The sequence below is a fragment of the Zalophus californianus genome, chromosome 7, assembly GCF_009762305.2.
Source record: "Zalophus californianus isolate mZalCal1 chromosome 7, mZalCal1.pri.v2, whole genome shotgun sequence".
Classification (NCBI taxonomy): Eukaryota; Metazoa; Chordata; class Mammalia; order Carnivora; family Otariidae; genus Zalophus; species Zalophus californianus.
Genome location: NC_045601.1, coordinates 107,930,407 through 107,956,053, shown reverse-complemented (window position 1 = coordinate 107,956,053; position 25,647 = coordinate 107,930,407). Strand labels below are relative to the sequence as shown.

The window sequence follows — 25,647 nt, the reverse complement described above, 5'->3', positions numbered from 1 at the left end:
CAAAACAAAATTATGCAGTGGATAAACCATCTCTTTTAACATTCATCTGAAACTGAAAATGCTAAATAAATGCTTTGGTTGGTGGGATTTACATTCTACCAATATTAAATTATCTGTTCCAGGGGCACCTGGGTGGCTCAGTCATTAAGCGTCTTCCTTCGGCTCAGGTCATGATCCCAGAGTTCTGGGATTGAGTCCCACATCGGGCTCCCTGCTCAGCGAGGAGCCTGCTTCTCCCTCTCCCACTCCCCCTGCTTGTGTTCCCTCTCTGTCAAGTAAATAAGTAAATAAATCTTTAAAAAAATAAATTCTCTCTCCCAGACTTCCTTCAACTATTGGTTGTAAGTCTTGTAAGCATGTTCAGAGGTTTTTCGTAGTCAAATTGCATTATACTCATTTAAGTTTCTCAAAATCAACTAATACAGCAAACAAAAAACCAAAAAGGAATATCTTTTTATCTTAACCTATCAACACCTCTTCTTCAAACTTGACCTTAGTCTTCACTATGTAGGAAAATGAACAGTAGTTAATCCTGTTGATTTTTGAGGTTCTTAGGGCCTGTGTCCTGGCAATGTGATGATGACTTTTGAGTTTTTCAAAGGAATATTTAACTATATAGATTTTCTCTTTATCTGATGACCTCAGAACTTTTACATTAGAACACAACTTTACTATAGTCTTAGACTTCTATCTTCTTCACTTTTTTGTCCTTTTTTTTTTTAAGATTTATTTATTTGAGAGAAAGAGAGCGTGCGCGGGCAGGGGGAGGGACAGAGAGAGGGAGAGAAGTATGGAGCCTGACAGGTGGCTTGATCCCATGACCCTGAGATGATGACCTGAGCCAAAATCAAGAAGTCAGATGCTCAACCGACTGAGCCACCCAGGCACTCCTGTCCTACTCTTTGATGCAACTTTCTATGTTGCTGATTGATTAATGAGAGACCTAGTTAAATAGTTCCCCCAACACCAATAATACACTTGAACCTAGTTAGGCTAGAAAAATAGGGGAAAATTCATGATCTTTTATAGCAGAGTAATAATGAGGTATTCAAATAATATTAGACATTTTGACTTTATTATGGAGCAGAATAGGAAATGCAAATTTTTATAAAATAATGTCCAACTTCATTCATAGTAAGATGTAAGTTAAAATCATCAGAATGGCAAAGATCAAAATGTTTAAAGTTGCATTGTGTTACTGAAAGCATGAGGGGAAAGGCACACACTGTAGATGGACATATAAATTGGCAAACTTCTTTGTGGAGACAATTTGATGATATCAGTAAAATTTATAATGTACATACACTTTTTTTTTTTAAAGATTTTATTTATTTATTTCAGAGAGAGAGAATGAGAGATAGAAAGCACGAGAGGGAAGAGGGTCAGAGGGAGAAGCAGACTCCCTGCTGAGCAGGAAGCCCGATGTGGGACTCGATCCCGGGACTCCAGGATCATGACCTGAGCCGAAGGCAGTCGCTTAACCAACTGAGCCACCCAGGCGCCCATGTACATACACTTTAACCTTGTAATTCCACTTCTAGAAAATTATTCTATAATTATCCTTGCAATTATACACAGCTAATATTCATTGCAACATCTTTTGGAATAAATAGCACTAAGACTGGAAAAAACCCAAATGTCTCATGTCTCACCATTCAGGGCCTGCCTGGTTAAATAAAGTATGATAGAAAAAAATACCTGGTGATGGTTATGACAAATGAGGGAATTTACATGAACTGATATGGGACAGTCTCTAAAATACATGAAGTTAAAAAACAAGTGAAGAACAGTGTTTATAATACACTATCCTTTGAGGATGAGAAATAGATATAGTTAAATATATGCATACTTCTATTTACTTAGTAACACTTAACCCATATATTATAAATGTATATATGTGTATGTGTATACATATATGTATTCTTCCATTTCTGGAAGACTATGCAAGAAAACTGCTAACAGAGATTGCCTTTGCAAGGGGGACCTTGGGAGCTAGGAGACTTTTTACCTGTTTTTTTTTGTTGTTGTTGGTTTTTGTTTGTTGGGGGTTTTTTTGCATCATTTAAATGTATTTGCTTATTCAAAAATACATAGCTATGTGTATCTATACATAGAAACAAAACCAAAAAAGTTTTAAAAGGAGATTAAGAGGAAATAGAGTTTCATACTGAGTTCTACAGAAGCTGTGATATGAACCTCTGGATCCTAGAATAATTATACCATACCATTATAGGTGTCTAAATGTCTCAGTTAAGGAAATTTGCAGCCTGGTTCAGACCCCCCCACCCTGAATTGTCTTTGAATAATGAGCCTTGGATCTGTCTCCTAACATTCTGGCATCTTTCTCCGTGATATAATTGTTGCTTCATACACGTGGCAATTGGAGTAAGTAATTGTTATTTAGAAATACACAGTAATGCATTTATGATATTATATAGTTGCATTGGAAAAGGTTTAAACTTCAAAGAGCTAACCAATGTTGGTGACTTTTTTTTAGCTTTCTAGTTAATAGGTTTTGATTACCAGTGTACTCTGATATACTTTGTTCTAGGCTCGGATGCTTATCACAGAAGAAAACCTAATGACCATCATCATTAAGACTTTTATGGATCATTTGAGACATCGAGATGCCCAGGGTAGATTTCAGTTTGAACGATACACTGCTTTACAAGCCTTCAAGTTTAGGAGAGTTCAGAGCCTTATTTTAGATCTCAAGTAAGTTTTTGTTTAATTATCCAACCACTTGTATCTTGTAATATGTCAGTGTTTACCCATATGTTCATTGCTATTTTTATCTTGTTCAGGTATGTGTTAATTAGCAAACCAACTGAATGGTCAGATGATCTGAGGCAGAAGTTCCTAGAAGGATTTGATGCCTTTTTGGAATTACTCAAATGTATGCAGGTATGTATAAATGGAACATTTTAAAGAGGAGCACTTTTTTTTTTTTTCTTTTTGGTTCATTGAACTGAACATCTTTTCTATCTATGTATTGTTTTCATTTGGGGCACATTTCCAAAAGAATAATTTAGATGACTACAATTTGGACCAAGAAGCTCCTTTTTAATTGGAAACCCTTAGAATGGTGTAGAATGAATGACATCTAAGCAAAAGTTCTGGCATCTACTATTCTTTTGTATTTGGTTGTTCTTTTGGTTACCATTAACATTCTTTCTTTGAGGATTGCAAGTTTACTCTTTTTAATATGCTTACATGGAAGTATTGTGACGTTAGTAATTAAGAAACTATAATGTTTAATTTTTATTTTTAATGTTTCCATAATTCTTTTTCTCTCCTTGATATGATATTTATATAATACAGTATAGAACTTGCTTCCCTCTGTTTAATTCTCTTTTTTGGAAACACCCCCACATACAGAACAGAATCTAGAAGCAGAAACCAACTGGTATATGATTTTAACTGTAAGAAGGTAGATGTCATCCCAAAATATCTGAGCCGTACCATTATAATTCTTTTAGTAGCTGTCTGGCTTTCTTTTTTTTTTTTTTAAGATTTTATTTACTTATTTATTTGAGAGAGAGAGAGAGCATGAGAGGGGGGAGGGTCAGAGGGAGAAGCAGACTCCCCACTGAGCAGGGAGCCCGATGTGGGACTCGATCCTGGGACTCCCAAGATCATGACCTGAGCTGAAGGCAGTCACCCCGCTGTCTGGCTTTCTTAAGCAAGAAATAAACAAAATCACCTTATCATTTTTGGAAAATATTCTGGTTTTTTTGTTGGGTTGGGATGTTTAATTTATCATAATACTTCTATGTTTTTCTATCTGTAGAAACTTTGGTCATTTTAGATACTTGAGGTATCCTCTATTTTCTATAATCAGTTCTGACACACCAAGAGAGTAGTTAGGCTAGTTTCTTTTTTTTTTTTTTAAGATTTTATTTATTTATTTGACAGAGAGAGCGTGCAAGCAGGCAGAGGGAGAGGGAGAAGCAGGCTCCCCACTGAGCAGGGAGCCCGACGTGGGGCTTGATCCCAGGACCCTGGGATCATGACCTGAGCCAAAGGCAGACTCTAAACCAACTGATCCACTCAGGCGCCCTGTTAAGCTAGTTTCTGAAACATATATTCTTATTTAAAATTCTTTCAAAACTGTATATTCTTGGGGCGCCTGCTCAGCGAGGAGCCTGCTTTTGCATCTCCCTCTGTCCCTCTCCCCTGCTCATGCTCTCTCTCTTTCTCTCTCCCTCAAATAGATAAATAAAATCTTTTTTAAAAGATGTATATTCTTATAAAACTATTTTATCTTTTTGTTTTGCATTTCTGGGTTTTTTGGTTTTTTTGTTTTGTGTTGCTTTCTTTTAGTCTATGAGAACTTTTAGTTGCAGATTAGGAATAAATATGAAAACTTTATTCTAGTATATCATAAAATATACTTATAAATTCAGTAACATTTTAAAAGCCTGTCTAATTTCTTCTAACAGTTTGGTCTATAGATGATAGAGCTAAAAAATAATTTGAAGGCTCGTTGCAGTGAAGTATACATTTTACTGTTTAAAACATATGCAAAGGGCACCTGGGTGGCTCAGATGGTTAAGCGTCTGCCTTCAGCTCAGGTCATGATCCCGGGATCCTGGGATCGAGTCCCACATCAGGCTCCCTGCTCCTTGGGAGCCTGCTTCTCCCTCTGCTTCTCTCTCTCTCTGTCTCTCATGAATAAACAAGTAAAATCTTTAAAAAAAAAATATGCAAGATTGCCTCAAACATATTTGTTCTATACTGGGGTTTTTAATTTATATTTTAGAGAATGTTAATATATAAACATGTAATTTAGGGAGTTGAACTTCTTCTTATACTACTTGAAGCTTCTTGTTAAAACTTTTATATGTTTTTATAATCAATATATATTTTTTCTATATTAAGTTTCCATGTAAGAGGACAAACGTAATTTTAATCCATTTAAAATCTTTTTGCTTCTTTTGGGGCACCTGGGTGGCTCAGTCTGTTAAGCGTCTGCCTTCGGCTTAGGTCATGATCCCAGGACCCTGGGATAGAGCCCCGTGTCGGGCTCTCTCCCTCTCCTTCTGCCTGCCATTCTGCCTGCTTGTGCTCTCTCTCTCTGTCATATAAATGAATAAAATTTTTTAAAAATTAAAATAAAATAAAAATAAAATCTTTTTGCTTCTTTTAAGGGAATGGATCCAATTACACGTCAAGTAGGACAGCATATTGAAATGGAACCAGAATGGGAGGCAGCCTTCACACTACAAATGAAATTAACACATGTCATTTCAATGATGCAGGACTGGTGTGCTTTAGACGTGAGTTTCTTCCAGGGGTAGGCGGTAGGCGATAAATGGAAGATGGGGAATAAATAGATTCCTAAGAATTCTGAGGAGATTTGGAGAGGATAGTGGTGATACTTACCTCATGAAATAACATCTTTTCCTCTCTTACCTATAAATTCCATAAAAGTTAAAATTCCAAAGCCTTAGAAAAAACTTGGAAAATAGAGGAATAAATGATCCACTCTCTCTCTTCTCTTATGTTACAATCTACATTTTTTTCCCATAATCTCATCTAGATTTTGAGCATATAAAAAGAAGAGTTTAGAAATGTATCCAAAAATAAAGCTTTACAACTGTTTCATTTGTTCTCTGTCTTAAAATTACTTTGCTTTCCTTTGGCTATAAAGTCTAGATGAGAGCCTGTGTAAGTTAAGAGGTAAGAGAAGACTTCTATGAGATCTGAACTATGTGTAAGAGTTAACTGGTCAAAGAGCAAAGAATATTCCTGACTGTGAGACAGCCTCATCATGTTCTGTGATGAGAAAGAGTATGGTTGGTCCAGGAGCTGTGAGAAGGCTTAGGTTGGAGCACAGAGGTTAAAGGTAGAGAACTGGACAGGGGCCTGACTTTGCAGGCCTTGGAGGCCCTGGAACGAAGTTTGGGTTTTATTCTAATAGAGTTGGGATGCCACTAGTGGTTACCAAGCTAGAAAAGGTGACATGATCCAGTTTACATGTTTTTTTAAAAATTAGGAATAGATGGAAGAGGGCAGAAGTAGAAGCAGGGGATTTAATAGATGGTTGGCTTTCCTTTGAATTACTGGAGATGATCAGTGGCCAGATTTGAGAGAAATTTAGAAGATGAAATTGCCAGCTTAGTGTAATAGATTGGGCAGAGGGAAAGGAGGGTATTGGAATAACTTCTAGATTTCCACAGCTGTATGGAGATGTCATTCCCTGAGACAGGGCACTGGAAGAGGGACCATATTGGGGGAGGGAAGATTGAGTTTGGTGTTGCCTATATTGATATCTGAGGTACTTACTCATCGTTGAATTTGAGGTGCTTATTCAATGTTGTAGAAACCCAGCCTTTGAAGTAACTTACAGAAAACCCTCTTTTTTAGGAAAAAGTGTTAATTGAAGCTTACAAGAAATGCCTTGCTGTATTGATGCAGTGTCATGGTGGTTTCACTGATGGTGAACAACCAATCACGTTAAGCATTTGTGGACATTCAGTGGAAACTATCAGATACTGTGTTTCCCAAGAAAAAGTTAGCATTCACCTCCCAGTTTCTCGCTTACTTGCAGGTAAAGCATTTCTCCCCAAAAAAGAACCCTGAAATTATCTTTTAAATTGTTGTTTGTGGTTAATATTTACTGAATACTTACTATACATTATACTGAGAGTTTTATAAGCATTGACTTATTTAATCACCACACATCAGCCTATGAGGTAGGTATTAGTAAATTTGCTTCACAGAGGGGAAGACTGAGACATAGAAGTGACTTCCTTAGGGTCGTGCAGCAAGAAAGAGAGTAGGAATTGTGAGGTGCTTTGGCCCCAGAAGCCATGTTTATAACGACTGTACCATGGTGCTGCGTCAGACTTCTAAACTGCACATATCACATGCTTACCACATATATACCATGTGCCTAACTCAACTCACATTCAGAGTCTGTGTTGTTACCATTCAAATCACCCTATCACTTAAGTGATTGCTGATAAATTGAAACCACCCTAAATTTTTTTTTCTTTCCCTCTAAGCTGTTTTTTAGTCATTTATTGATAACGTTTTGAAGCAGCAGGTCAAGAGTGAGTCCCACATTGGAATGAGAGTTTTTTAATCATAAGTAGTTGATTTACAAGCCCTTTATACTTGGTAGAGTATTTGAAGCCGCCACCTTGCAGCAGCCAAAAACTTAGAATATGCACTTGTCCATCTCTGTCTACAGACTCTTTTCGATGTAGCTTCCTTCCATATTTCTTGATTGCCGGAATTCTTATCCTACTCACATACTGCTGTTCCCTTTAGTTCCACTTTTAACTGTGAGAGTAGAAAAGTTGTAAAGGTAGCTATTTTTACTCATTGCAGAATTTGTAGTTTATCTTAAGTATGTGGCTGAATAATATGTGAAAATGTGTGTGTGTGTGTAAGAGATTGTGGAGAATTGATGCCATTTCTTCCTTAAATGTTTGGTAGAGTTCCTCAGTGAAACCATATGGATTTGATACTTTCTTTTTTGGAAGGTCATTAATTACTGATTCAATTTCTTTAATGGGTACAGGTTAGTTCTAGTTATGTTTCTCCTTTTAGGAGTTTTGGTAGTTCGTGTTTTTTGAGAAATTGTTTTATTTCATCTAAGTTATCAAATTTGTGGGCATAGAGCTAGTTCTAGTATCCATTATCATCCTTTTAAAGTCCATGGGACAGGAGTAATAATCCTTTTTTCTGAATGCATTTTTTTTTCATTTTTCTGAGTATTGTCACATTTTCTTGCTGCTAGAGCCTAGCATTCCAACAGTCTTATGGAAGTTGTAGAGATTTAAGGAAACTTAGACATCTAAATGTCAGTAATGCAACAAATGGAGCAGCAAAGAAGTACTTAGTATGAAACTTGTTCAGGCCCTGTTTTGTTTCCATAAGTGCTTTGAGCATGCTGAACCTGTTGATAATTGATGGGAGCAGGTGACAGCATGGTGTTGTGGGAAAGTATTCAGCTGGGATGCAGGAATGTTGGTCCTATTTACAACTCAGCTGCTGGTCTTTGCTGCCTTTAAAAATCTGGTTGTATGTTGGAGGCCAATGTTGATAGTTATATAGAAATGAGAGTTATACTCGTTTCTGCCTAGGTCTTTACTGCTCTCAGACCTCAGTGAACATTTTTGAGCATTCTGCTGACTGTGTTTGATAAAGCTTGGCCTAAATGCTTATAATCTAATTGAAGAGCTTACTAAGAAAACACACACAAAACAGTTCAAGAACAACTTGGTGTGTGTACTAATGGAGCTCGAGTGGCAGATGTCAAGTGCCGGTTGTCAGAATGAGACTCATGATGCAGGTCTTGGATACAAAAGCCTCAAGCCAGGCTTGACCAAGTGGCCTCACCTATTGATAAGATTGTAAAAAGCATTCTCTGTGTAGACAACAACATAAACAGTACACTTAATTCTTAGTTAACAGAATTAAGCAAGGTTGAGCTATGTAAGAGCCCTTTGCAGTTAGGAACTAGAGAGGCTTTGATCTTACGCTGGAAGTTCTGGGGAACTTAAATCTGCGGTCAGGATCAGCATGGACCACGAATCCCAGGACTAGTCTCTCTGTTCACTTGCCAGAAGGATCTCTCCTGCTATACTTTAAATGGGAACAAACTCCACAGCCCAGTGAAGTATGCCCCTTAAAGTGGACATAACATACATAAATTGTTTGATAATTATAGAACTGCTTCTGCCGTGTTTGTATATCTGACATTTACTTATATAAAATGTCATCGGTGTGTATTAGTAAATGTAATTAGGACTTTAGCTCTAAGTGTACCTTTGACACAGAGGTTCATGAGAATATCAATTCAAAAAGCTTCATTTATAGATGCAATTCATTTTTTATCTTAATTTGTAATGGGATAGGTTCCCAAAGAGAAAGAGTAGTTAGATACAAAGTTGAGTGAATATTTAGGACTTTTTTTCTAAATGATTTGCAGTTGTAGAAATGCTTTTTCGTTTGTTCTCCTATGCAGGTTTACATGTATTATTAAGCAAAAGTGAAGTCGCATATAAATTTCCAGAGCTCCTTCCTCTAGTAAGTAATCCTAACATTTAAAAGTAAATGCCTAGGGACACCTGGGTGGCTCAGTCGTTAAGCGCCTGCCCTCGGCTCAGGTCATGATCCCAGGGTCCTGGGATCGAGCCCCACATCGGGCTCCCTGCTAAGCGGGAAGCCTGCTTCTCCCTGTCCCGCTCCCCCTCCTTGTGTTCCCTCTCTCATTGTGTCTCTCTCTGTCAAAGAAATAAATAAAATCTTTTTAAAATTAAAAAATAAAAGTAAATACCTAGGGGCACCTGGGTGGCTCAGTCGGTTGAGCATCTGCCTTCAGCTCGGGTCATGATCTCTGAGTCCTGGGATCGAGCCCCACATTGGGCTCCCTGCTCAGCTGGGAGCCTGCTTCTCCCACTTCTCTCTGCTTGTGCTCTCTCTTGCTATCTCTGTCACTATTTCTGTCTCTCTCTCAAATAAATCAAATATTAAAAAAGTAAATGCATATTTTTATTATGTTCCATGTACTTGAAATCACTTTGAAACAAATTTTATTAATCAGGGTTCCGCAGAAAAACAGAACCAATAGAAGGTTGTGTGCACATGCATGTGCACATGGGTATGTAAGTATGGAGAGAGAAAAAGAGAAAAAATTTGATTTATTGTAAGCAATTGGCTTATGCAGTTTTGGGGCCTGGCAAGTCTGAAATATGCCTGCATGGTAGTCCAGCAGGCCGGAGACCCAAGGAAGAGTTGATATTGTAGTCTGAGGTCCAGAGGCATTCTGGAAACAGAATTTCTTCATCCCTGGTTGGGGGGACTTCAGTGTTTCTTTTAAGGCTTTGAACTAATTGGATGAAGTCCACCTACATTACAGAGAGTAATGTGCTTAACTCAGAGTGTATTTGATTTAAATGCTAATCACATCTACAAAATACTTTTCACAGCAACACGTGGACTAGCGTTAATCAAAAACTGGGTACCACGGCCTAGCCAAGTTGACACAAAATTAACCATCACATAAACATACTTTTATTTTAATTTTAACTACCGTTTGATACAGTTTCCATCCCTATCACCCTGTCTTCTTTATAGAGTTGAGATTTTTATGGATTTTAATTTTTTTTTTTTTGTATATACAGAGTGAACTTAGCCCACCCATGTTGATAGAACACCCTCTTAGATGTCTTGTTTTATGTGCCCAAGTACATGCAGGCATGTGGAGAAGAAATGGGTTCTCTCTAGTAAACCAGGTAAGTGTTTTTTAGTTTATGAAGACTTTTCAATCCATCTCTTCCTTCGGCTTCTGTGACGGTTGTAATTTTCAACGTACTTAAGTCACTGAAAGTTGAGTTATCTATGTTAAAATTGTTCAAGAAGATTAATGTTAAACCAAAAAGTTTCTTAGAACTTTTATTCATACTTTGTCAAGAAACAATATCAAAGTAGAAATGAACTTAATTTTCTTGATTTTTAACTTGAGATCATTTTTAGAACAGTTTTACAAAACATAATAAAAATCCAGATTTCATCTATTTAAATAAAATTGTGGTAAAAGTTGAAAGTTCTTAGAAACTGATGGTTGCCAGAGGGTAAGGGGTAGGGGGATGGGTAAAATGGGTGAAGCATAGTGGGAGGTACAAGTTTCCAATTATGGAATGAGTAAGTCACGAAGATGAAAGGCACAGCATAGGGAATATAGTCAGTGGTATTGTGAGAGTGTTAAATGGTGACCAGTGGGAGCTACACTTGTGGTGAGCAGAGCATAACATGTAGACTTGTCCAGTCACTATGTTGTACACCTGAGACTAATGGAATGCTGTGTGTCAACTATACTTCAATCAAAAAAAAGTTCTATTAATAGCTCTGAAATTGAGGTTTTATTTTTAGACCTTATCAAGGCTTGGCATAGGTTTTGGTTTTGTTTTCATTTTTCATAGCCATAAACCTTACAGGAGAGTAGCTTTGTTGGGGAAACCCAGAAAGCTGGCTGCAAAATGTGTACCATAGCATGAACACTGAAATCTGGAAATTTCTAATTAATTAATCTCTGCTAAGATAGTATTAACTGTTGAGAGAACTACATTGTGTGTGTGTGTGCACGTGTGTGTGTGTGTGTATGTGCACTCATGCATGTGCACCCACGTTCACACTTGTATTAAACCCATGTGCTCTTGGGGACTGGGGAGAGGAGGGAGCTGCACAAATAAAAACCTATTTACCCAATATAATTAATTTTTTTTTTAGATTTATTACTACCATAATGTGAAATGCAGACGTGAAATGTTTGACAAGGATATAGTAATGCTTCAGGTAATGAATTAAAAGTATTAAACTTACAGGTTGTAGGGAACATTTTTCTTCTTGTCATTTCCACAGAACCCAGTCACTTACGATTACTCCCAAATCTCTTAACTCTAGCCCTGTCTACTGAGCTGCAAACTCATATGGCTAGCAGCCTATAGAACATTCCCATCTAGATTTCCTGGACACATCTCAGATTTAACATATTCAAACTAACTCCTCTTATTCCCTCCATACCTTCCTCCTGTCTTGGGTTTCCTACCTTGGTGTATTGTTTAACAATCTGTACAGTTGTATAGTTGAGTCAGAAACCTGAAAGCCATCCTTTTTTCATTGTCCTCTGGTTAAAGACCCAAACCCCTTAAACTGATTTCCAAGGCTTGTGAAACTTAACCGTGTTAAAACTCCCTGAATTGCCATGCTCTCTCTTAAGTCTTAAATTCTGCACATTTATTTCTTTTGCTCCTTAGTTTGCCTACCCCACCCCCTTCCTTTTCTGTTCACCTTGTAACTTGTTTTCCTTTATGTCTTAGTGTTTAGTGTCCCTTTCTCCGGAAAGCCTTCCCTGACACACAGAAATGTAGCTAAGTATCCCATTTGGGAAGGCCCATAGCATGGTGCTCTTCCCCACCATAGCATTCGTAGCTCTGGATCGTGGTTGCCTATTTACTTTTTGTCCCTCCACTAAACCATGGCAACTATATCTTAGTCTCTTTTTGTCCATTGTGCATAGCACAATGCTTATCACATAGTGGTTTTTCCATATTATTGCTGAATGGATTTTGAAATGACAGAAAAGGTTATGAAATGTATATTTCAAAAATGATTGGCTCAAAACAAAGTCCAAGTTGATTTAGAATTTATACAAATGGAATTAAAGGAGAATTAAAACTAATATTTAAAAGCTATTGTTTCAGTTGGTAGTTTTTATCACCAAAAATTAATTTGAGAGTTCTTGATAAGAGCTTAATATTAGGTAAATAAAAAGTACTAGAAGCATAATTGCCATAGCACATTTCTCTCAGAGTCCATACACTACTAGACAGTGATAAGAGAGCCCTGAGATAAAATGTCAGAGCTGAATTCATAGGGTTGCAGTCAATTCAGAGAATTAAAAGGCAAGAGAACATGTTATTCTGATATGTAGGGTTGGGGGGGGTTTGTTTTGTGTATACTTTTTTTTACCAGCTTAGATTCTTGTCCACACTTGTAACTTCCACAGGTAGGGACTTGACTAAGTGGGTTTTCATCTTTTATAGAGATTGGTGAATAAGTAAGCTATTTTCACTTAATTCAACCCAAAATATCTTTCACTAATTGTTTAGTAGCCCTTTTGACCTCTCTCTTTTCCTTTATCTCAAACATTAAAAAAAAAAAAAAAAAAAAAGACAGGTGTCTCCATGATGGATCCAAATCATTTCCTGATGATAATGCTCAGCCGCTTTGAACTTTATCAGATTTTCAGTACTCCAGACTATGGAAAAAGATTTAGCTCTGAGATTACCCATAAGGTAAGAGCATGTTTAAAAGACCATAATACATCATTAAAGAAGTATCTTTCTTTTTTTTTTTTTGGCTATGTTAATCATCTGAGATAATACAGTGTTTGTATTTGTATCCCTGAACTTTCTCACCCCTCCACTTGTTACAGGATGTAGTTCAGCAAAACAACACTCTAATAGAAGAAATGCTATACCTCATTATAATGCTTGTTGGTGAGTATGGATTGTTTGTGACATTTATCAATTACATTGGCTTTTGTGATAACAAATAGTTCTGAATTTCTAAGCTAGGTTTCTTTCGTTTGAGCAGTTCTTCAGCTTCAGGGGAAGATTAGAGCATCCATCTCTTTCTCCCTTCTGGTTACTGTAGCACTGAGAGTGAGAGTGCCATGGTGCTTTAGAACAAGAGAGTACAAGTTCTGAAGCAGAATAATCTGAAAGGCTCTTTGGGGAGAAAAAAGTAGGACAGAAGAGTTTGGCAAAGTAAGAATAGGATATTTAGGAGCTATTTACTGTTACTTTATATCTTAGGTATGTTTCTTTCTGTGGTTTTGTGTGCAGAACTATCATCTTGGCTTTAGATATGATTAAAAAAAATAAGTTAATAGAGACCTGTGGCTAGTAGATGCAGATTTCTTCTCTTCTTGCCTGTATTTTCAGTCCTGTCACCTCCACCTTTCCTGTTCTTTTATTCTTTACCTTCTCTACCTCCTCTGCTATTTTTGACTCTGTAGTCCATAGAGCAGAAAATCCTGGCTCCTGTCAGGAGGTGATACTAACGAAGGTCTCAGAAAGTGAGATTTTATTTGCCACTAGATAGAAGGTCAAAGGAAGGCTCTCCTTCCCTGCTACCATGTGGCAGATGGCATGAAAGCAGTTTCCTAGTCCTCTGGTTACAACTACTGCTCTAACAGTTTTTGACTACATCCAGTCCCTTCCTGCCTTCTGATCCCACTCTTTCAAAATAGCATCCAGAGTTTTCTCTCTCTGCTACCCAAAGCCTGCACTCACCTATTGTGTCTGAGCCTCAGAAGTATGGTTAGGAGCTGCTCTCACCCTAGTTTGCTGCCAAACCAATTATTTACTGTCCCACTGCACAGAAAGAAAAATATATTGTGTTAAGTATTGTGATTATGTTAAATGTGTGTATATGTACTTTTGCATTGACAGGAGAGAGATTTAGTCCTGGAGTTGGACAGGTAAATGCTACAGATGAAATTAAGCGAGAGATTATCCATCAATTAAGCATCAAACCTATGGCTCATAGTGAATTGGTGAAGTCTTTACCTGAAGATGTAAGTACCTACATCCTAAAAAAGAAATTATGGAAATTCTCCCCTTCCTGTCAGGCTAGTATGTTTAGATTTACTTCTGTATACCTTCTTCACAGTGGTAAAGACCACAATTCTAGGACACCTATAACTCCTAGTCACTCTTATTAGAAGTAATTAGAGGGGCACGTGGCTGGCTCAGTCAGTAGAGCATGAGACTCTTTGATCTTACATGGGTTCAAGCCCCACACTGGACGTAGAGGTTACTTTAATTTTTTTTTTTTTTTTTAATGCTGGGGGGAAAAAAAGAATACTAGTGATTGGGAATAGAAAGCAGCATAGAAGTAGAATCTTTCACAGTGAATTCTTAGAAGAGATAAGGATACTGAATAAAAGTAAACCTGGGCGCCTGGGTGGCTCAGTTGGTTAAGTGACTGCCTTCGGCTCAGGTCATGATCCTGGAGTCCCAGGATTGAGTCCCACAACGGGCTCCCTGCTCAGCAGGGAGTCTGCTTCTCCCTCTGACCCTCCCCCCTCTCATGCTCTCTCTCTCATTCTCTCTCTCAAATAAATAAATAAAAATAAATAAAAGTAAACCTGATCTTGGGGCACTTGGGTGGCACAGTCGTTAAGTGTCTGCCTTCGGCTCAGGTCATGATCCCAGGGTCCTGGGATCGAGCCCCACATCGGGCTCCCTGCTCAGCGGGAAGCCTGCTTCTCCCTCTCCCACTCCCCCTGCTTGTGTTCCCTCTCTCACTGTGTCTCTCTCTATCAAATAAATAAATAAAATCTTTAAAAAAAGAAGTAAACCTGATCTTGAAAACTGAATTTATGTATCCAGTAGACAGGGTTATTATTGAGTCCTTACTACAAAGTTGCCATGGGTGGAGATAATGTTTTAAAACTTAATATATTAGAGAAGGAAGTGAGAAATATCTGCTCATCTGTGTTGAGGATACTAAAGCTTTTCAGAGCTTTTTCCTTCTGAAGCATCCAAAAACTCTCCCTTAGGGAGCCATCTCTTTCATTCTAGTGAATGTAAAGTAATGTTCACATTGGCATTCATAGGCTAATTGGTTTTTTTTTAAACATATTCACACTTTCAGCTTCTTTTATTATTTTTTTTTTAAGATCTTATTTATTTGACAGAGAAAGACACAGCGAGAGAGGGAACACAAGCAGGGGGAGTGGGAGAGGGAGAAGCAGGCTTCCTGCTGAGCAGGGAGCCCGATGCGGGGCTCGATCCCAGGACCCTGGGATCACGACCCGAGCTGAAGGCAGACACCCAACGACTGAGCCACCCAGGCACCCCCATAGGCTAATTGTTAACTGTTTTTTGTCCCAGGATCTCAAGTTCCCTGGCCACCTATTTTTCAGCCACAGGGCTTTTCAGGTAGATACCGAACACTTGTAGTTAGGAGAGATCCTTATTTCCTTGAGGCTTTTCAAAATGTTTCCCCAGATTTGAAACATAGATCAAAACTTTCAACCTTAATGTTCATTCTTCTGGGATTTAAACCTGTATTTGTTGCATAGTAATACTTCCTTTAAACTTTATATTATGAAAAGTTTCAAATATCTATAGAAATAGAAAACATAGTGTAACAGAACCCATCACCAGTTTCAACCAGTCTTGTTTTATCTATACCCCAACCACAAATCTCTGCACCCCCACTGGATTATTTTGTTAAGAATACCAGGTTTACCCACAGATGACACACAATCTCCACCACCCAACCAAAATCACAAAATGAGTTTGCCACAGGGGAGGAAAAAAGAACCAAAACTTCCAAGGCCCTGCTTTTTTCCTTAAAAGTACCTTAAAAGGATATTTTGTTTCTATTTTTTATTTACATTTTATATTTTTTACACATTGGTAGTGGTAAGCCATTTTAATGATCTCGGATGACCAAACCAGCCTTCAGAGCATTCTCTGTCCTACTTCTGACTTTACTTGTGATGTGACCATGTTCATTATCATTTTAAAGGAGAAAAAAAAAAATCTTGTTTAAAAAAAAAAAGTCTTATTCCAAGCATTCTGGTAACTTTTTTTGTGTATGTGCTTAGCTATAATATAAGTAGTTGGTTTATATGAGATGGTTAAGGCCAGAGATGAAAGATTTTTTTTTCCTTTTTTGTATATGAAGTTGCTGGGGAGTTTTTTGACCTGTTTGATATGTATGTGAAACAATGTTGTGCAACAATAAGCCAGAATTTTATTTTGCTGAGTTGTTCTAACCAAAAAACCAGAATACGAGGCTTACCATTTCATCTATAAATAGAGCTGTATATGTGTTAAAACAGTGGTTCTCAACCAGGGACACTTTTGCCCCCCAGAGACATTTGGCAGTGTCACTGCTTGGGGCAGGGTTGTGTAGTACTCCTGGCATCCAGTGAGCAGAGGCCCGAGATAAAGCTAAACATCCCACAATGCACAGGACAGACCCCCCACAACAAAGATTTATCTGATCCAGCAGATAAGTGCCAAGGTTGAGAAACTGGTCTAAAAGGACTTTTAGAAAAACCTATCTATCCATATGCCATAATAAAAGAACAATAATTAATAATTTCTTAATATCACTAAATATCTAGTCAGGATAAAAATTACTTGTACTTTTTAATACAGGAAATGAATCCTGAGTTGTTAGGTGAGGAAGCAATTACAGTTTCACTTAGATTTTAGAATAAAGAAGAATATAATTTGGGGGTGGGAGGAGAGGCCGAGGGAGAGAGAGAATCTCAAGCAAGCTCCATGTCCAGCACAGAGCCCAACACGGGGCTCGATCCCAGGACCCTGAGATCATACCCTGAGCCGAAATCAAGAGTCAGACACTTAACCGAGCCACTCAGGCGCCCCAAGATTATAATCTCAAACAGCATTTTAAAGTACACCTTGTACAAAGTGATGGCAACTATATTTACCAAACATCTTTGACCAGAGAATTCTTTAATCAGAGTTCCTGTTAACATCTTTTTATGATTGGGATATGATTTAGGAAATGCTGTTTTACTAAACATAGATAAGGAATCAGTGTCACTTTCATAAAATAGTATAAATATCTTACATAAATTTTATTTAAATGTTATGTGTACTTTGTGTTTTTAATTCCTTTTGAAAGCTGTCACCTTGAATCCATATGGTAGTGACTTGTTTTTAATCATATGAGTCTGAATGCATGTTAGCTTACAAAATAAGTTTCCCTGGTTATATATTAATAATTATGTTTACTGTGGAATCCTCATCTGTAAAAATTGGGATAATAGTATATCTGCTTCATAGGGTTGCTATGTAAGGCCTAAGGAGAGAAAAGCGCAATGTTCAAAGTGCTAGCAGGTACTGTTAACATGAAACACACTTACTTGTTTCTCGTACTGTTAGGAGAACAAGGAGACTGGCATGGAAGGTGTAATTGAAGCAGTTGCCCATTTCAAGTGAGTTTACTTCCTGTTCAATTTTTTTTATATATTAATTTTTCTTAGTGTTTCCTTTGATGGAACTGAGAATGAAATTGTTGCTTTCAGAGAGTGACAGCATTTTCAGATACATAGTTCTGAACTAGATTTCTGTCATTTCACTCTTCTGATATAGCTCTGCACTCAGCAACCTAAATTGGTTTACGAGAATTTTCACTGTGCTCAGAACCAGTGTTCCTGATCATTTCAGATAATTGACATTAAACTGAGCGGGTGACATAAGTCAATGCATTGAGTTTTCCCAAAACTGCTTTCTTTGTTTCCATCTGAATGTGCCTCCTGAGTTGTAAGATGGCCTCTCAGTACTGCCTTCACTCTCTAGTGGCCAGTGTGTTGCCCTACTGGTAGGTAAACTAGTTGATCCCCCTGAACCTGTTGAGGCAGTTCCTCAATCCTGCTTTTTCTTTGCTCCCACCCCAACAGTAATGTCTTTGTTTTTGTTGATTATAAAGATACAGTACATGCTTTTAGAGAAAATACAGAAAAAAATACATATATATAATTCCCTAAACCTTAAAATTGTACCTACTTTTTTCCACTTGGTAGAACTTACCAGAGACATCTTTATATGTCAAAATTTAGAAATTATTACCACTTTTCATGATGTTCAACTGTGTGGAGGTGTCATAAGGTGTGTAACCTATTCCCTGTTGTTAGACTTTGAATCATCACAATGACCATCACATTCACCTGTCCAGTTAGGATAAATTCAAAGTGGATGTGTCAGATAAAATGATACATGTAGAGCGTTGGATGTAGATTACCAAATTAACCCACAGAAAATAGTACCAGTTTACGTTCATCAGCAGTAAATGACAGCTCTGCTTTTTTATTCTGTTATCTAAGACTGTCTCATAAATTAGGGTATGACTTTAGTAATAATATTTTAAGGACTTTTTTTCCCATAGAAAACCCGGATTAACAGGACGAGGCATGTACGAACTGAAACCAGAGTGTGCCAAAGATTTCAATTTGTATTTCTATCACTTTTCAAGGGCAGAGCAGTCCAAGGTAAATGGGAAAATAAAAAGTATACTGGGGAAGAACTTTGTTTGTTTTTTTCTTGATTTGGTTGGTTTTTCCTAAACAACTTTTACTGCTTTTCAGAGATTGAAAAAGGATACATTTTTATTGTAGGAAATTTGAAAAAATATAAAAAGGTATAATGAAGAAAGTATAGATTACCTAAAATATCACCACCTAACATTTTTGGGTTCCCCCCACCACCATGTATGCTACATACATACATAAGATCTATATAATTATATACATAAACCTTACATATATAATTGTATTTTATTGGCTTTTGAAGACAAATTGTCAGCTTGTACAATAATCAGTTAAACTATTTTAGGCTCGTTTCAGAGTTGCTACTACTTAATATTATGCTTTTCCATACTAATTTATGGAATTTTCCTCATGATTCTTGGCTAAGTTTTGTTTCTAGCAGTCCGCTTTTTTTTTTTTTTAAGATTTACTTATTTATTATTTGAGAGAGAGGTAGACTGCACATACACGTGGGAGGGAGGGGAAAAAGGACAGGGAGAGAATCTCAAGCAGACTCCCCACTGAGCACAGAGCCTGACATGGTGCTCAATCTCATGATCCTGAGATCATGACCTGAGCTGAAATCAAGAGCCTGACACTTAACCCACTGAGCCACCCAGGTGCTCCAGCAGTCTACCCTTCAGATACTTTTTTGTAAACGGCATTATTAAACTTAAACATGAAGTTTTGTTTAGTTTTAGATGCATGTCATAGAGCTTAAGCCTAAATAACATTTTGGTTTGGTTTGTACGTTTCCCCTGCGTTTTAAAATAGGAAAGAACTCCTTGGGGCTTGGTGGGGGTGAGTAGTGGGGGAAAAAAATAACCTTGATGTGTCATTTGGAGGCTGGGGGGAGGCATTATAAAACTAAGGGTAAATATCTTCTAAAATCAGAAGATAATACGGCAAAGATTAACTTAGTGTTTTGGATATTAGGTTGTTGTGTATTACTAATTCCCTGTCCAAATTTCTTTTTTATTAGGCAGAGGAAGCTCAACGGAAATTGAAAAGACAAAACAGAGAGGATACAGGTATTTTTAATCTTTCTAAAAATCTCTTGTCTCTTCTACTTGTTAAATGCTTTCTTTTGACTATGATGATTATCCTTGGTGAAGTGGAAGATTTAAATGTATGTTTTCCCAGTGAACATTCAAAAGACTGATAAATATGCAAATACAGAAATAGGCTATACTGAGTCACCTCTGGGTTAATGGATTTATCTCAGATCCTAGGACATTTCTAGGGAAAAGAAAGACTTTCCTTTGTACTGCTACTATTAATGTAGCTGTTTTTATGCATTTGACTTTGAGAAGGTAAAATATAGCTTTAAGATATGTGTTAATGAATATTCTTTGAGTGAAGACTATCAAAAGATAGGGTTTGTTTTTTTTTTAAGCATGTTCTACAAAAGAAACCAGTAATAACCTTATTTTCAGCACTTCCACCTCCAGTTTTGCCTCCATTCTGCCCTCTATTTGCAAGTCTGGTAAACATTTTGCAGTCAGATGTGATGTTGTGCATCATGAGGACAGTCCTGCAGTGGGCTGTAGAACATAACGGATATGCCTGGTCTGAGTCCATGCTGCAAAGGGTAGGTTTGAAAACATTTATTATTTATATTTTAGTGCCTTTTTAGTAAAAGCCAAAATAGTCTTGTCAATATCTATACACAAACAACTTAGCGCAAAATGTAGCGTTAGCTTAATTTGAAATATAATATTGCTACTACTTTTGTGTCTGACAATGAAAATGATAGCTGGGCAGATATTTTCTTATACCACTTGGTTGTGATTACCTTGGTTTTGTTGGCTAGTCTTCCTCTCATTGATGGTTCATAATATGTCTTTGTTTATGTAGTACTCTGATATTTGTATAATGTGTTATCTTTAACATGTTTTTTTATTTAATCCCCTCAAAAAACCTGTGGGTTCATCAGTATCTATATTTTACGATTGAAGAAATTGAAACTCAGAGACTGTAGCTAATAAGGGGCATGTGTAGAACCTTGTTTGTATTTTAGTTTATAGCTTTGATGTGAGTTACTCCTTTTTTTTTTTTTTTTTTTTTGATGTGAGTTATTCTTGAATTGTTTATTTCATTGAATTCACACAACACCCGTTTGGGTAGATACAACTTTTTCCATTATATAGATGAGGAAGTCAGGTTTCAGTGAGATTCAATTAACTTGTCCATGTTACTCAACTACTAAGTAATGTAATAGTAATTGTTCAGTTAATAGAATTAGCCTACTCTGTACCTTAATCTGTGGTAGGTACTTTTACATCCATACAATATTTGCAGTTCTCAAAACTCTAAAGGGAAGCTATTTTTTTTCCATTTTAAAGATGAAATTGGGCTCAGACTGATTCCCTGAAGGCATGTTAGCTTGAAAACTGTGAAACAAGGATGCAAATGAAAGCAAGCATTCCCTGAAACAAATAATATATTATATGTTAATTTAAAAAAAGAAAGAAAGAAGGCATTCTTCCAGAGCCTTCTTCCAAAGCTATTTTTCTTTCCATTGTCTTAGCAGCCTCAAGTTGTCTCATTGGCTAAGATAGGTGTACACTTACAGCCCCCTCCCATTTATAAACAGACACTTAAAATGTAAAAGCGTGGAGCTGTGGTCTACTAGAGACTATCAGTGTTATGTGAGCAAAAGATTTGTGGGAAATGATGGAGGAGAAAAAAAGGAGTGAACAGCATTTACCTTTTGTGTGTACATTTATTTCGTGTCCTTCAAGCTAACCTAGTTCATCCAAGTCTCTGACAGCCACAGTAGTTCTTTATGTGGGGAAACAGAGACAACACACAGGTATCTCCTTCCAGAATTTGGGGAGCAGGATAAGGGCAATAAAAATGCAAATAAAAATCATTTTATATTTCCTGAGAAGTAGGGAATTTTTTGTGAGACATAAGGAATAACTGTAAACATCTTCATAAATTACGTGGCATTAGAGATGAAAGTATGTATCTTTCTGAGATGATTAAGATTTTTAGTCCTTAGAGAAATGTAATTAGAGAGTATTATAGACTAGATCATTACATGATAGATGCTTTCAGCTCTAATTATTTGGCCGCTGGTTCTTAGAAGATTTTTTTTAAAGACTATAGTGTAGGGATGTATATGAACTTACCCTAAGAATATGCAGTTGAATTTTCTTTGTAGCTGGCATGGAAATTTTTGTTTCCTTACTGAGTATTTTTTATTAGAAAATGATATTTAGAGTTTGAATTTAATAAAAATTAGTACTTCGAATTGTTTTTTATTGCACTTTTTAGTAGTTTGCTTTATCTTTTTTCAATGGTGAATTTTTTTGTTTTTGCTTATAAAAATATGTACTTGATTTTTGATTTACTAAAAGTTATAAAACATCTATTCAAGGTGTTACATTTAATTGGAATGGCACTACAAGAAGAAAAACAGCATTTAGACAGTGTCACGGAAGAGCATGTAGTAACATTTACCTTCACTCAGAAGATATCAAGTATGTATACACTTTTTACTAAATTAATGCAAGATACTAGTGATTTTAAATATATAACCTCTTATTTGCTCATAGAGATTCTAAATAAATTTTAGTAAATCCAGATTTCTGAAGTTATATGTATTTATGTCTTAAAGGTACTATATGAGATCCTGATGTATTTTCATAAAAATACTTAGGGACTACGCATACTTAAAATTCATAAACTGAGAACATTAATGAGGTGCCCTTAGCTTGAAATCAATATAGCACATACATTTAAATTCTCGGATATGCTCTAAAAACACAAAGTATGCTATCAGAATTTCACTTTTAAATTATTGCTGTTATCTTATAAAAACATATTGAAAATAAGAGAATTAGCTATAGGGGTACGTGGGTGGCTCAGTCGGTTAAGAAAATTAGCTATAGAGGATTAAATTATCATTTTTCATATAAAGTAATGTGACTTTTTAGAGGACCAGGAGACTTTTTTTCTAGCTTTTTATTAAAAATTTTAAACATACAGGCAAGAGTTGATACAGTAAACATCCATACACCTACCACCTAGATTCAGTAGTTAGTATTTTGCTGTATTTGCTTTAATATTTGCATACTTTTTTAAACCATTTGTTTTAGCCATATTTCACCTATAAAGAAAAGCTTTTCCTCTACTGATTTTCACAACAAGCAGTTGGTCTGATTGCCTTCAGTGGTGACAACTGTGAATCTTTTTTGTTTGCTTAGGATTGTTGTGCTTTGTTTTTAATATTACTCTTGGGTTTTTATTCTGTGTTTTATAGTCACATATGATCAAGATTCCTTAAAAAAAAAAAAAAAAGATTCTTTTTGACGCTCAAACTGCCAATTTTGGTCGGTGGGAGTCTGTTCAATTTGCTTCACTGCCCTTTTGACCCAAGCCCATTAGTATTTGAGCACCACCTTGCTTTCTGGCACAAAAGACACCGCAGGCTCATCTTACACTTTCCCTGCCCCAGACCTGCAATCAACCATTTGCTGAGATATTTAAATGAGTTAATGGTGGTGTACTAGGAGTTACAGCAGTCGGTATAGTGTGTAGTATGACCCATTATAGGTAGTATAATGGATAATATGATCTTGTTTGCTGCTAGATCTCTATTCTTCCCCTTTTTATCCTCACCCAGGAAAGTGGGAGGAAGAGGGGAACTGCCTTTCCCCACTGAAAACCGTGTTCTTAGGTGCCAGCCTTTCCCTATTCTTTTCTCTGGCAGTAGTTCTTCCTGTGGGTTAGTGTTGTCTCTTCTTGCCACCTTCATCTCCAGCGCTTTTACTTCAGGATAACCAACCCGAAAACTCCCTGATTTCATCCACTCATCACTACACAATCCCAGATTCTCTGTCTCTCTCTCTTTCTTTCAACAATCATCATTTTCTCTAGACATTCCTCATATTTCTCTTTAAACATTTTATATAACTAAAACACACTGTTTAGAGTCAGATCCCTAAACTATAGCCACAGAACTTGAGATCTAAAAGAATATTAACGATCACATAGTTCAGTCTCTTCCCCTCTTAGGAATATTTTGCCCAAATGACAGCACTTAAACCAAGAAAACCAATAACTGGACATTTCCGACTATAAAACTAAATTAGCTAACATTAGATTAAGTGTACTCTCGAGACTCTGGACTTGACTTGTATGTATTTTCCTCAAAGAAATAACTTACAGAGGAAGAAATGCATTTTTTTAAATTTTTATAAAGATTTTATTTATTTAAGAGAGACAGAGATAGTGACAGAGAGCGAGAGAGAGCACAAGGGGTGAGGAGAAGGAGAAGCAGGCTCCCGGCCAAGCAGGGAGCCCAACGGAGGGCTTGATCCCAGGACCCCAGGATCATGACTTGAGCTGAAGGCAGACTCTCAACTGACTGAGCCACCCATGCACCCCAAAATGGAATCTAGGTTTTGTTAAAAGGAAAATAAGTTGATATATTTTTACACACACGCCCCCTGTAAATCCAGTTCATTTCTTAGACTTTGTAAAATCTCAGGTAGACGTTTTAGCTGGGTTTTTATTTAATAGCTAAAGGCTATGTTAAATTAATCATTTGGTGTAAGATGTTCGTTTTGAATGATTAAAGCATTCTAGTTGTTAACTTGTTTATAAAGTACAGATACATCACATTCTCAAGAAGTATTGAAAAACCTCTAATAAGTAGAACTATAATTAAATCATGGGCAGATGATGTTATAAGCAACCTTATCTTCTTGTGCATAGTAATAAGCACTATGAAATGTTAGCTGTTGTTATTGTGCCTTTTATTTTTTTCTGCCTTAGAACCTGGTGAAGCACCAAACAACTCCCCTAGCATACTGGCTATGCTGGAAACACTACAGAACGCTCCCTACCTGGATGTCCACAAAGATATGATTAGGTGGATATTAAAGGTACAGTTTCCAGCATCACTCTGCTTTTTGTGAGAAACACTCAATGTTTGTTATCTTTAAATTTTGATAATATTTCATAGCTTCCAAATAACTGATACTTTTTGTCATAGACTTTTAACACTATTAAGAAGATAAGAGAGAGTTCATCCGCCAGTCCCGTGGCAGAGACTGAAGGAACCATAATGGAAGAGGTATAAGAAGCAAAGTGTGGTCCTACTGAAGGATTGTAGCAAGTTCACTACAAACATTTGAATTTATCTGTAATAAGTCAGTAGTCGATATTATTCACAAAAATGAATTCCAGAAAACGTGCCACTATTTATCTTTGTTTGTTGTAGCAAATTTTTTTTTGCTCTGCCTGTTCTTTTTTTTTTTTTAAAAACAGGTTTAAAAAACCTTTTGTTTAGATAAGTGAGATTATAAAATAGTTTTTAATTAGTATTTACATTAAAGGTAGTTCTGCTTTGGGGGAAGAAATGTGCATTTGGCATCTAATGGTCTAATTAAATGAAGCATACTTTTAGAGTTCAAGAGACAAAGACAAAGCTGAGAGGAAGAGAAAAGCTGAGATTGCCAGACTGCGCAGAGAAAAGATCATGGCTCAGATGTCTGAGATGCAGCGGCACTTTATTGATGAGAACAAAGAACTCTTTCAGCAGACATTAGAACTGGATGCCTCTACCTCTGCTGCTCTTGATAATAGGTAAAAAAAATAATCAACATTTTTTTAATCTCTTGACCATTGGTTCTCAACTGGAAAGATGTTGCTTTTTTCCCTTATTAAGTACACTTTTAATCTTAAAGTGATTTAGAAGGGTTGGTAGGTAAATTTTACAACCTCCAATTAGAGGAATTACTCTTAGAATTTGAGTTTATTAGTATATGTTTATGAGTATATCTCTGACTGTAAATGAGATACCATGTGTACACTCAAAATGAGATAGTATGTGTACGCTCACACAGAACACCCTTGACGTTCATAAAAGAATGAGTGCACAGGGGCACCTGAGTGGCTCAGTTCATTGAGCATCTAACTTTTTTTTTTTAAAGATTTTATTTATTTATTTGAGAAAGAGAGAGAATGAGAGGTAGAGAGCACAAGAGGGAAGAGGGTCAGAGGGAGAAGCAGACTCCCTGCTGAGCAGGGAACCTGAT

The 25,647-nt window shown here is 36.7% G+C and overlaps 1 protein-coding gene across 7 annotated transcripts in view; it reads left to right on the top strand.

Annotated features, from left to right (window-relative positions):
- UBR2 (ubiquitin protein ligase E3 component n-recognin 2) overlaps nucleotides 1-25,647 on the top strand; it is a 118,057-nt gene that overhangs the window by 63,539 nt on the left and 28,871 nt on the right. For 5 of the 7 annotated variants that reach the window (XM_027601321.2, XM_027601320.2, XM_027601318.2 and 2 more), the window contains exons 12-29: nucleotides 2,552-2,715; nucleotides 2,805-2,904; nucleotides 5,151-5,279; nucleotides 6,370-6,553; nucleotides 8,981-9,042; nucleotides 10,140-10,250; nucleotides 11,245-11,310; nucleotides 12,690-12,812; nucleotides 12,953-13,016; nucleotides 13,974-14,098; nucleotides 17,454-17,506; nucleotides 18,457-18,559; nucleotides 19,578-19,626; nucleotides 20,032-20,186; nucleotides 21,981-22,083; nucleotides 24,383-24,492; nucleotides 24,603-24,683; nucleotides 25,017-25,195. In XM_027601321.2, coding sequence (XP_027457122.1) covers nucleotides 2,552-2,715; nucleotides 2,805-2,904; nucleotides 5,151-5,279; nucleotides 6,370-6,553; nucleotides 8,981-9,042; nucleotides 10,140-10,250; nucleotides 11,245-11,310; nucleotides 12,690-12,812; nucleotides 12,953-13,016; nucleotides 13,974-14,098; nucleotides 17,454-17,506; nucleotides 18,457-18,559; nucleotides 19,578-19,626; nucleotides 20,032-20,186; nucleotides 21,981-22,083; nucleotides 24,383-24,492; nucleotides 24,603-24,683; nucleotides 25,017-25,195 — 1,961 coding nt within the window. Of the gene's footprint in view, nucleotides 1-2,551; nucleotides 2,716-2,804; nucleotides 2,905-5,150; nucleotides 5,280-6,369; nucleotides 6,554-8,980; nucleotides 9,043-10,139; nucleotides 10,251-11,244; nucleotides 11,311-12,689; nucleotides 12,813-12,952; nucleotides 13,017-13,973; nucleotides 14,099-17,453; nucleotides 17,507-18,456; nucleotides 18,560-19,577; nucleotides 19,627-20,031; nucleotides 20,187-21,980; nucleotides 22,084-24,382; nucleotides 24,493-24,602; nucleotides 24,684-25,016; nucleotides 25,196-25,647 lie in introns of those variants that run through there. The other 2 variants (XR_003521310.1, XM_027601323.1) reach the window with 2 other exon arrangements.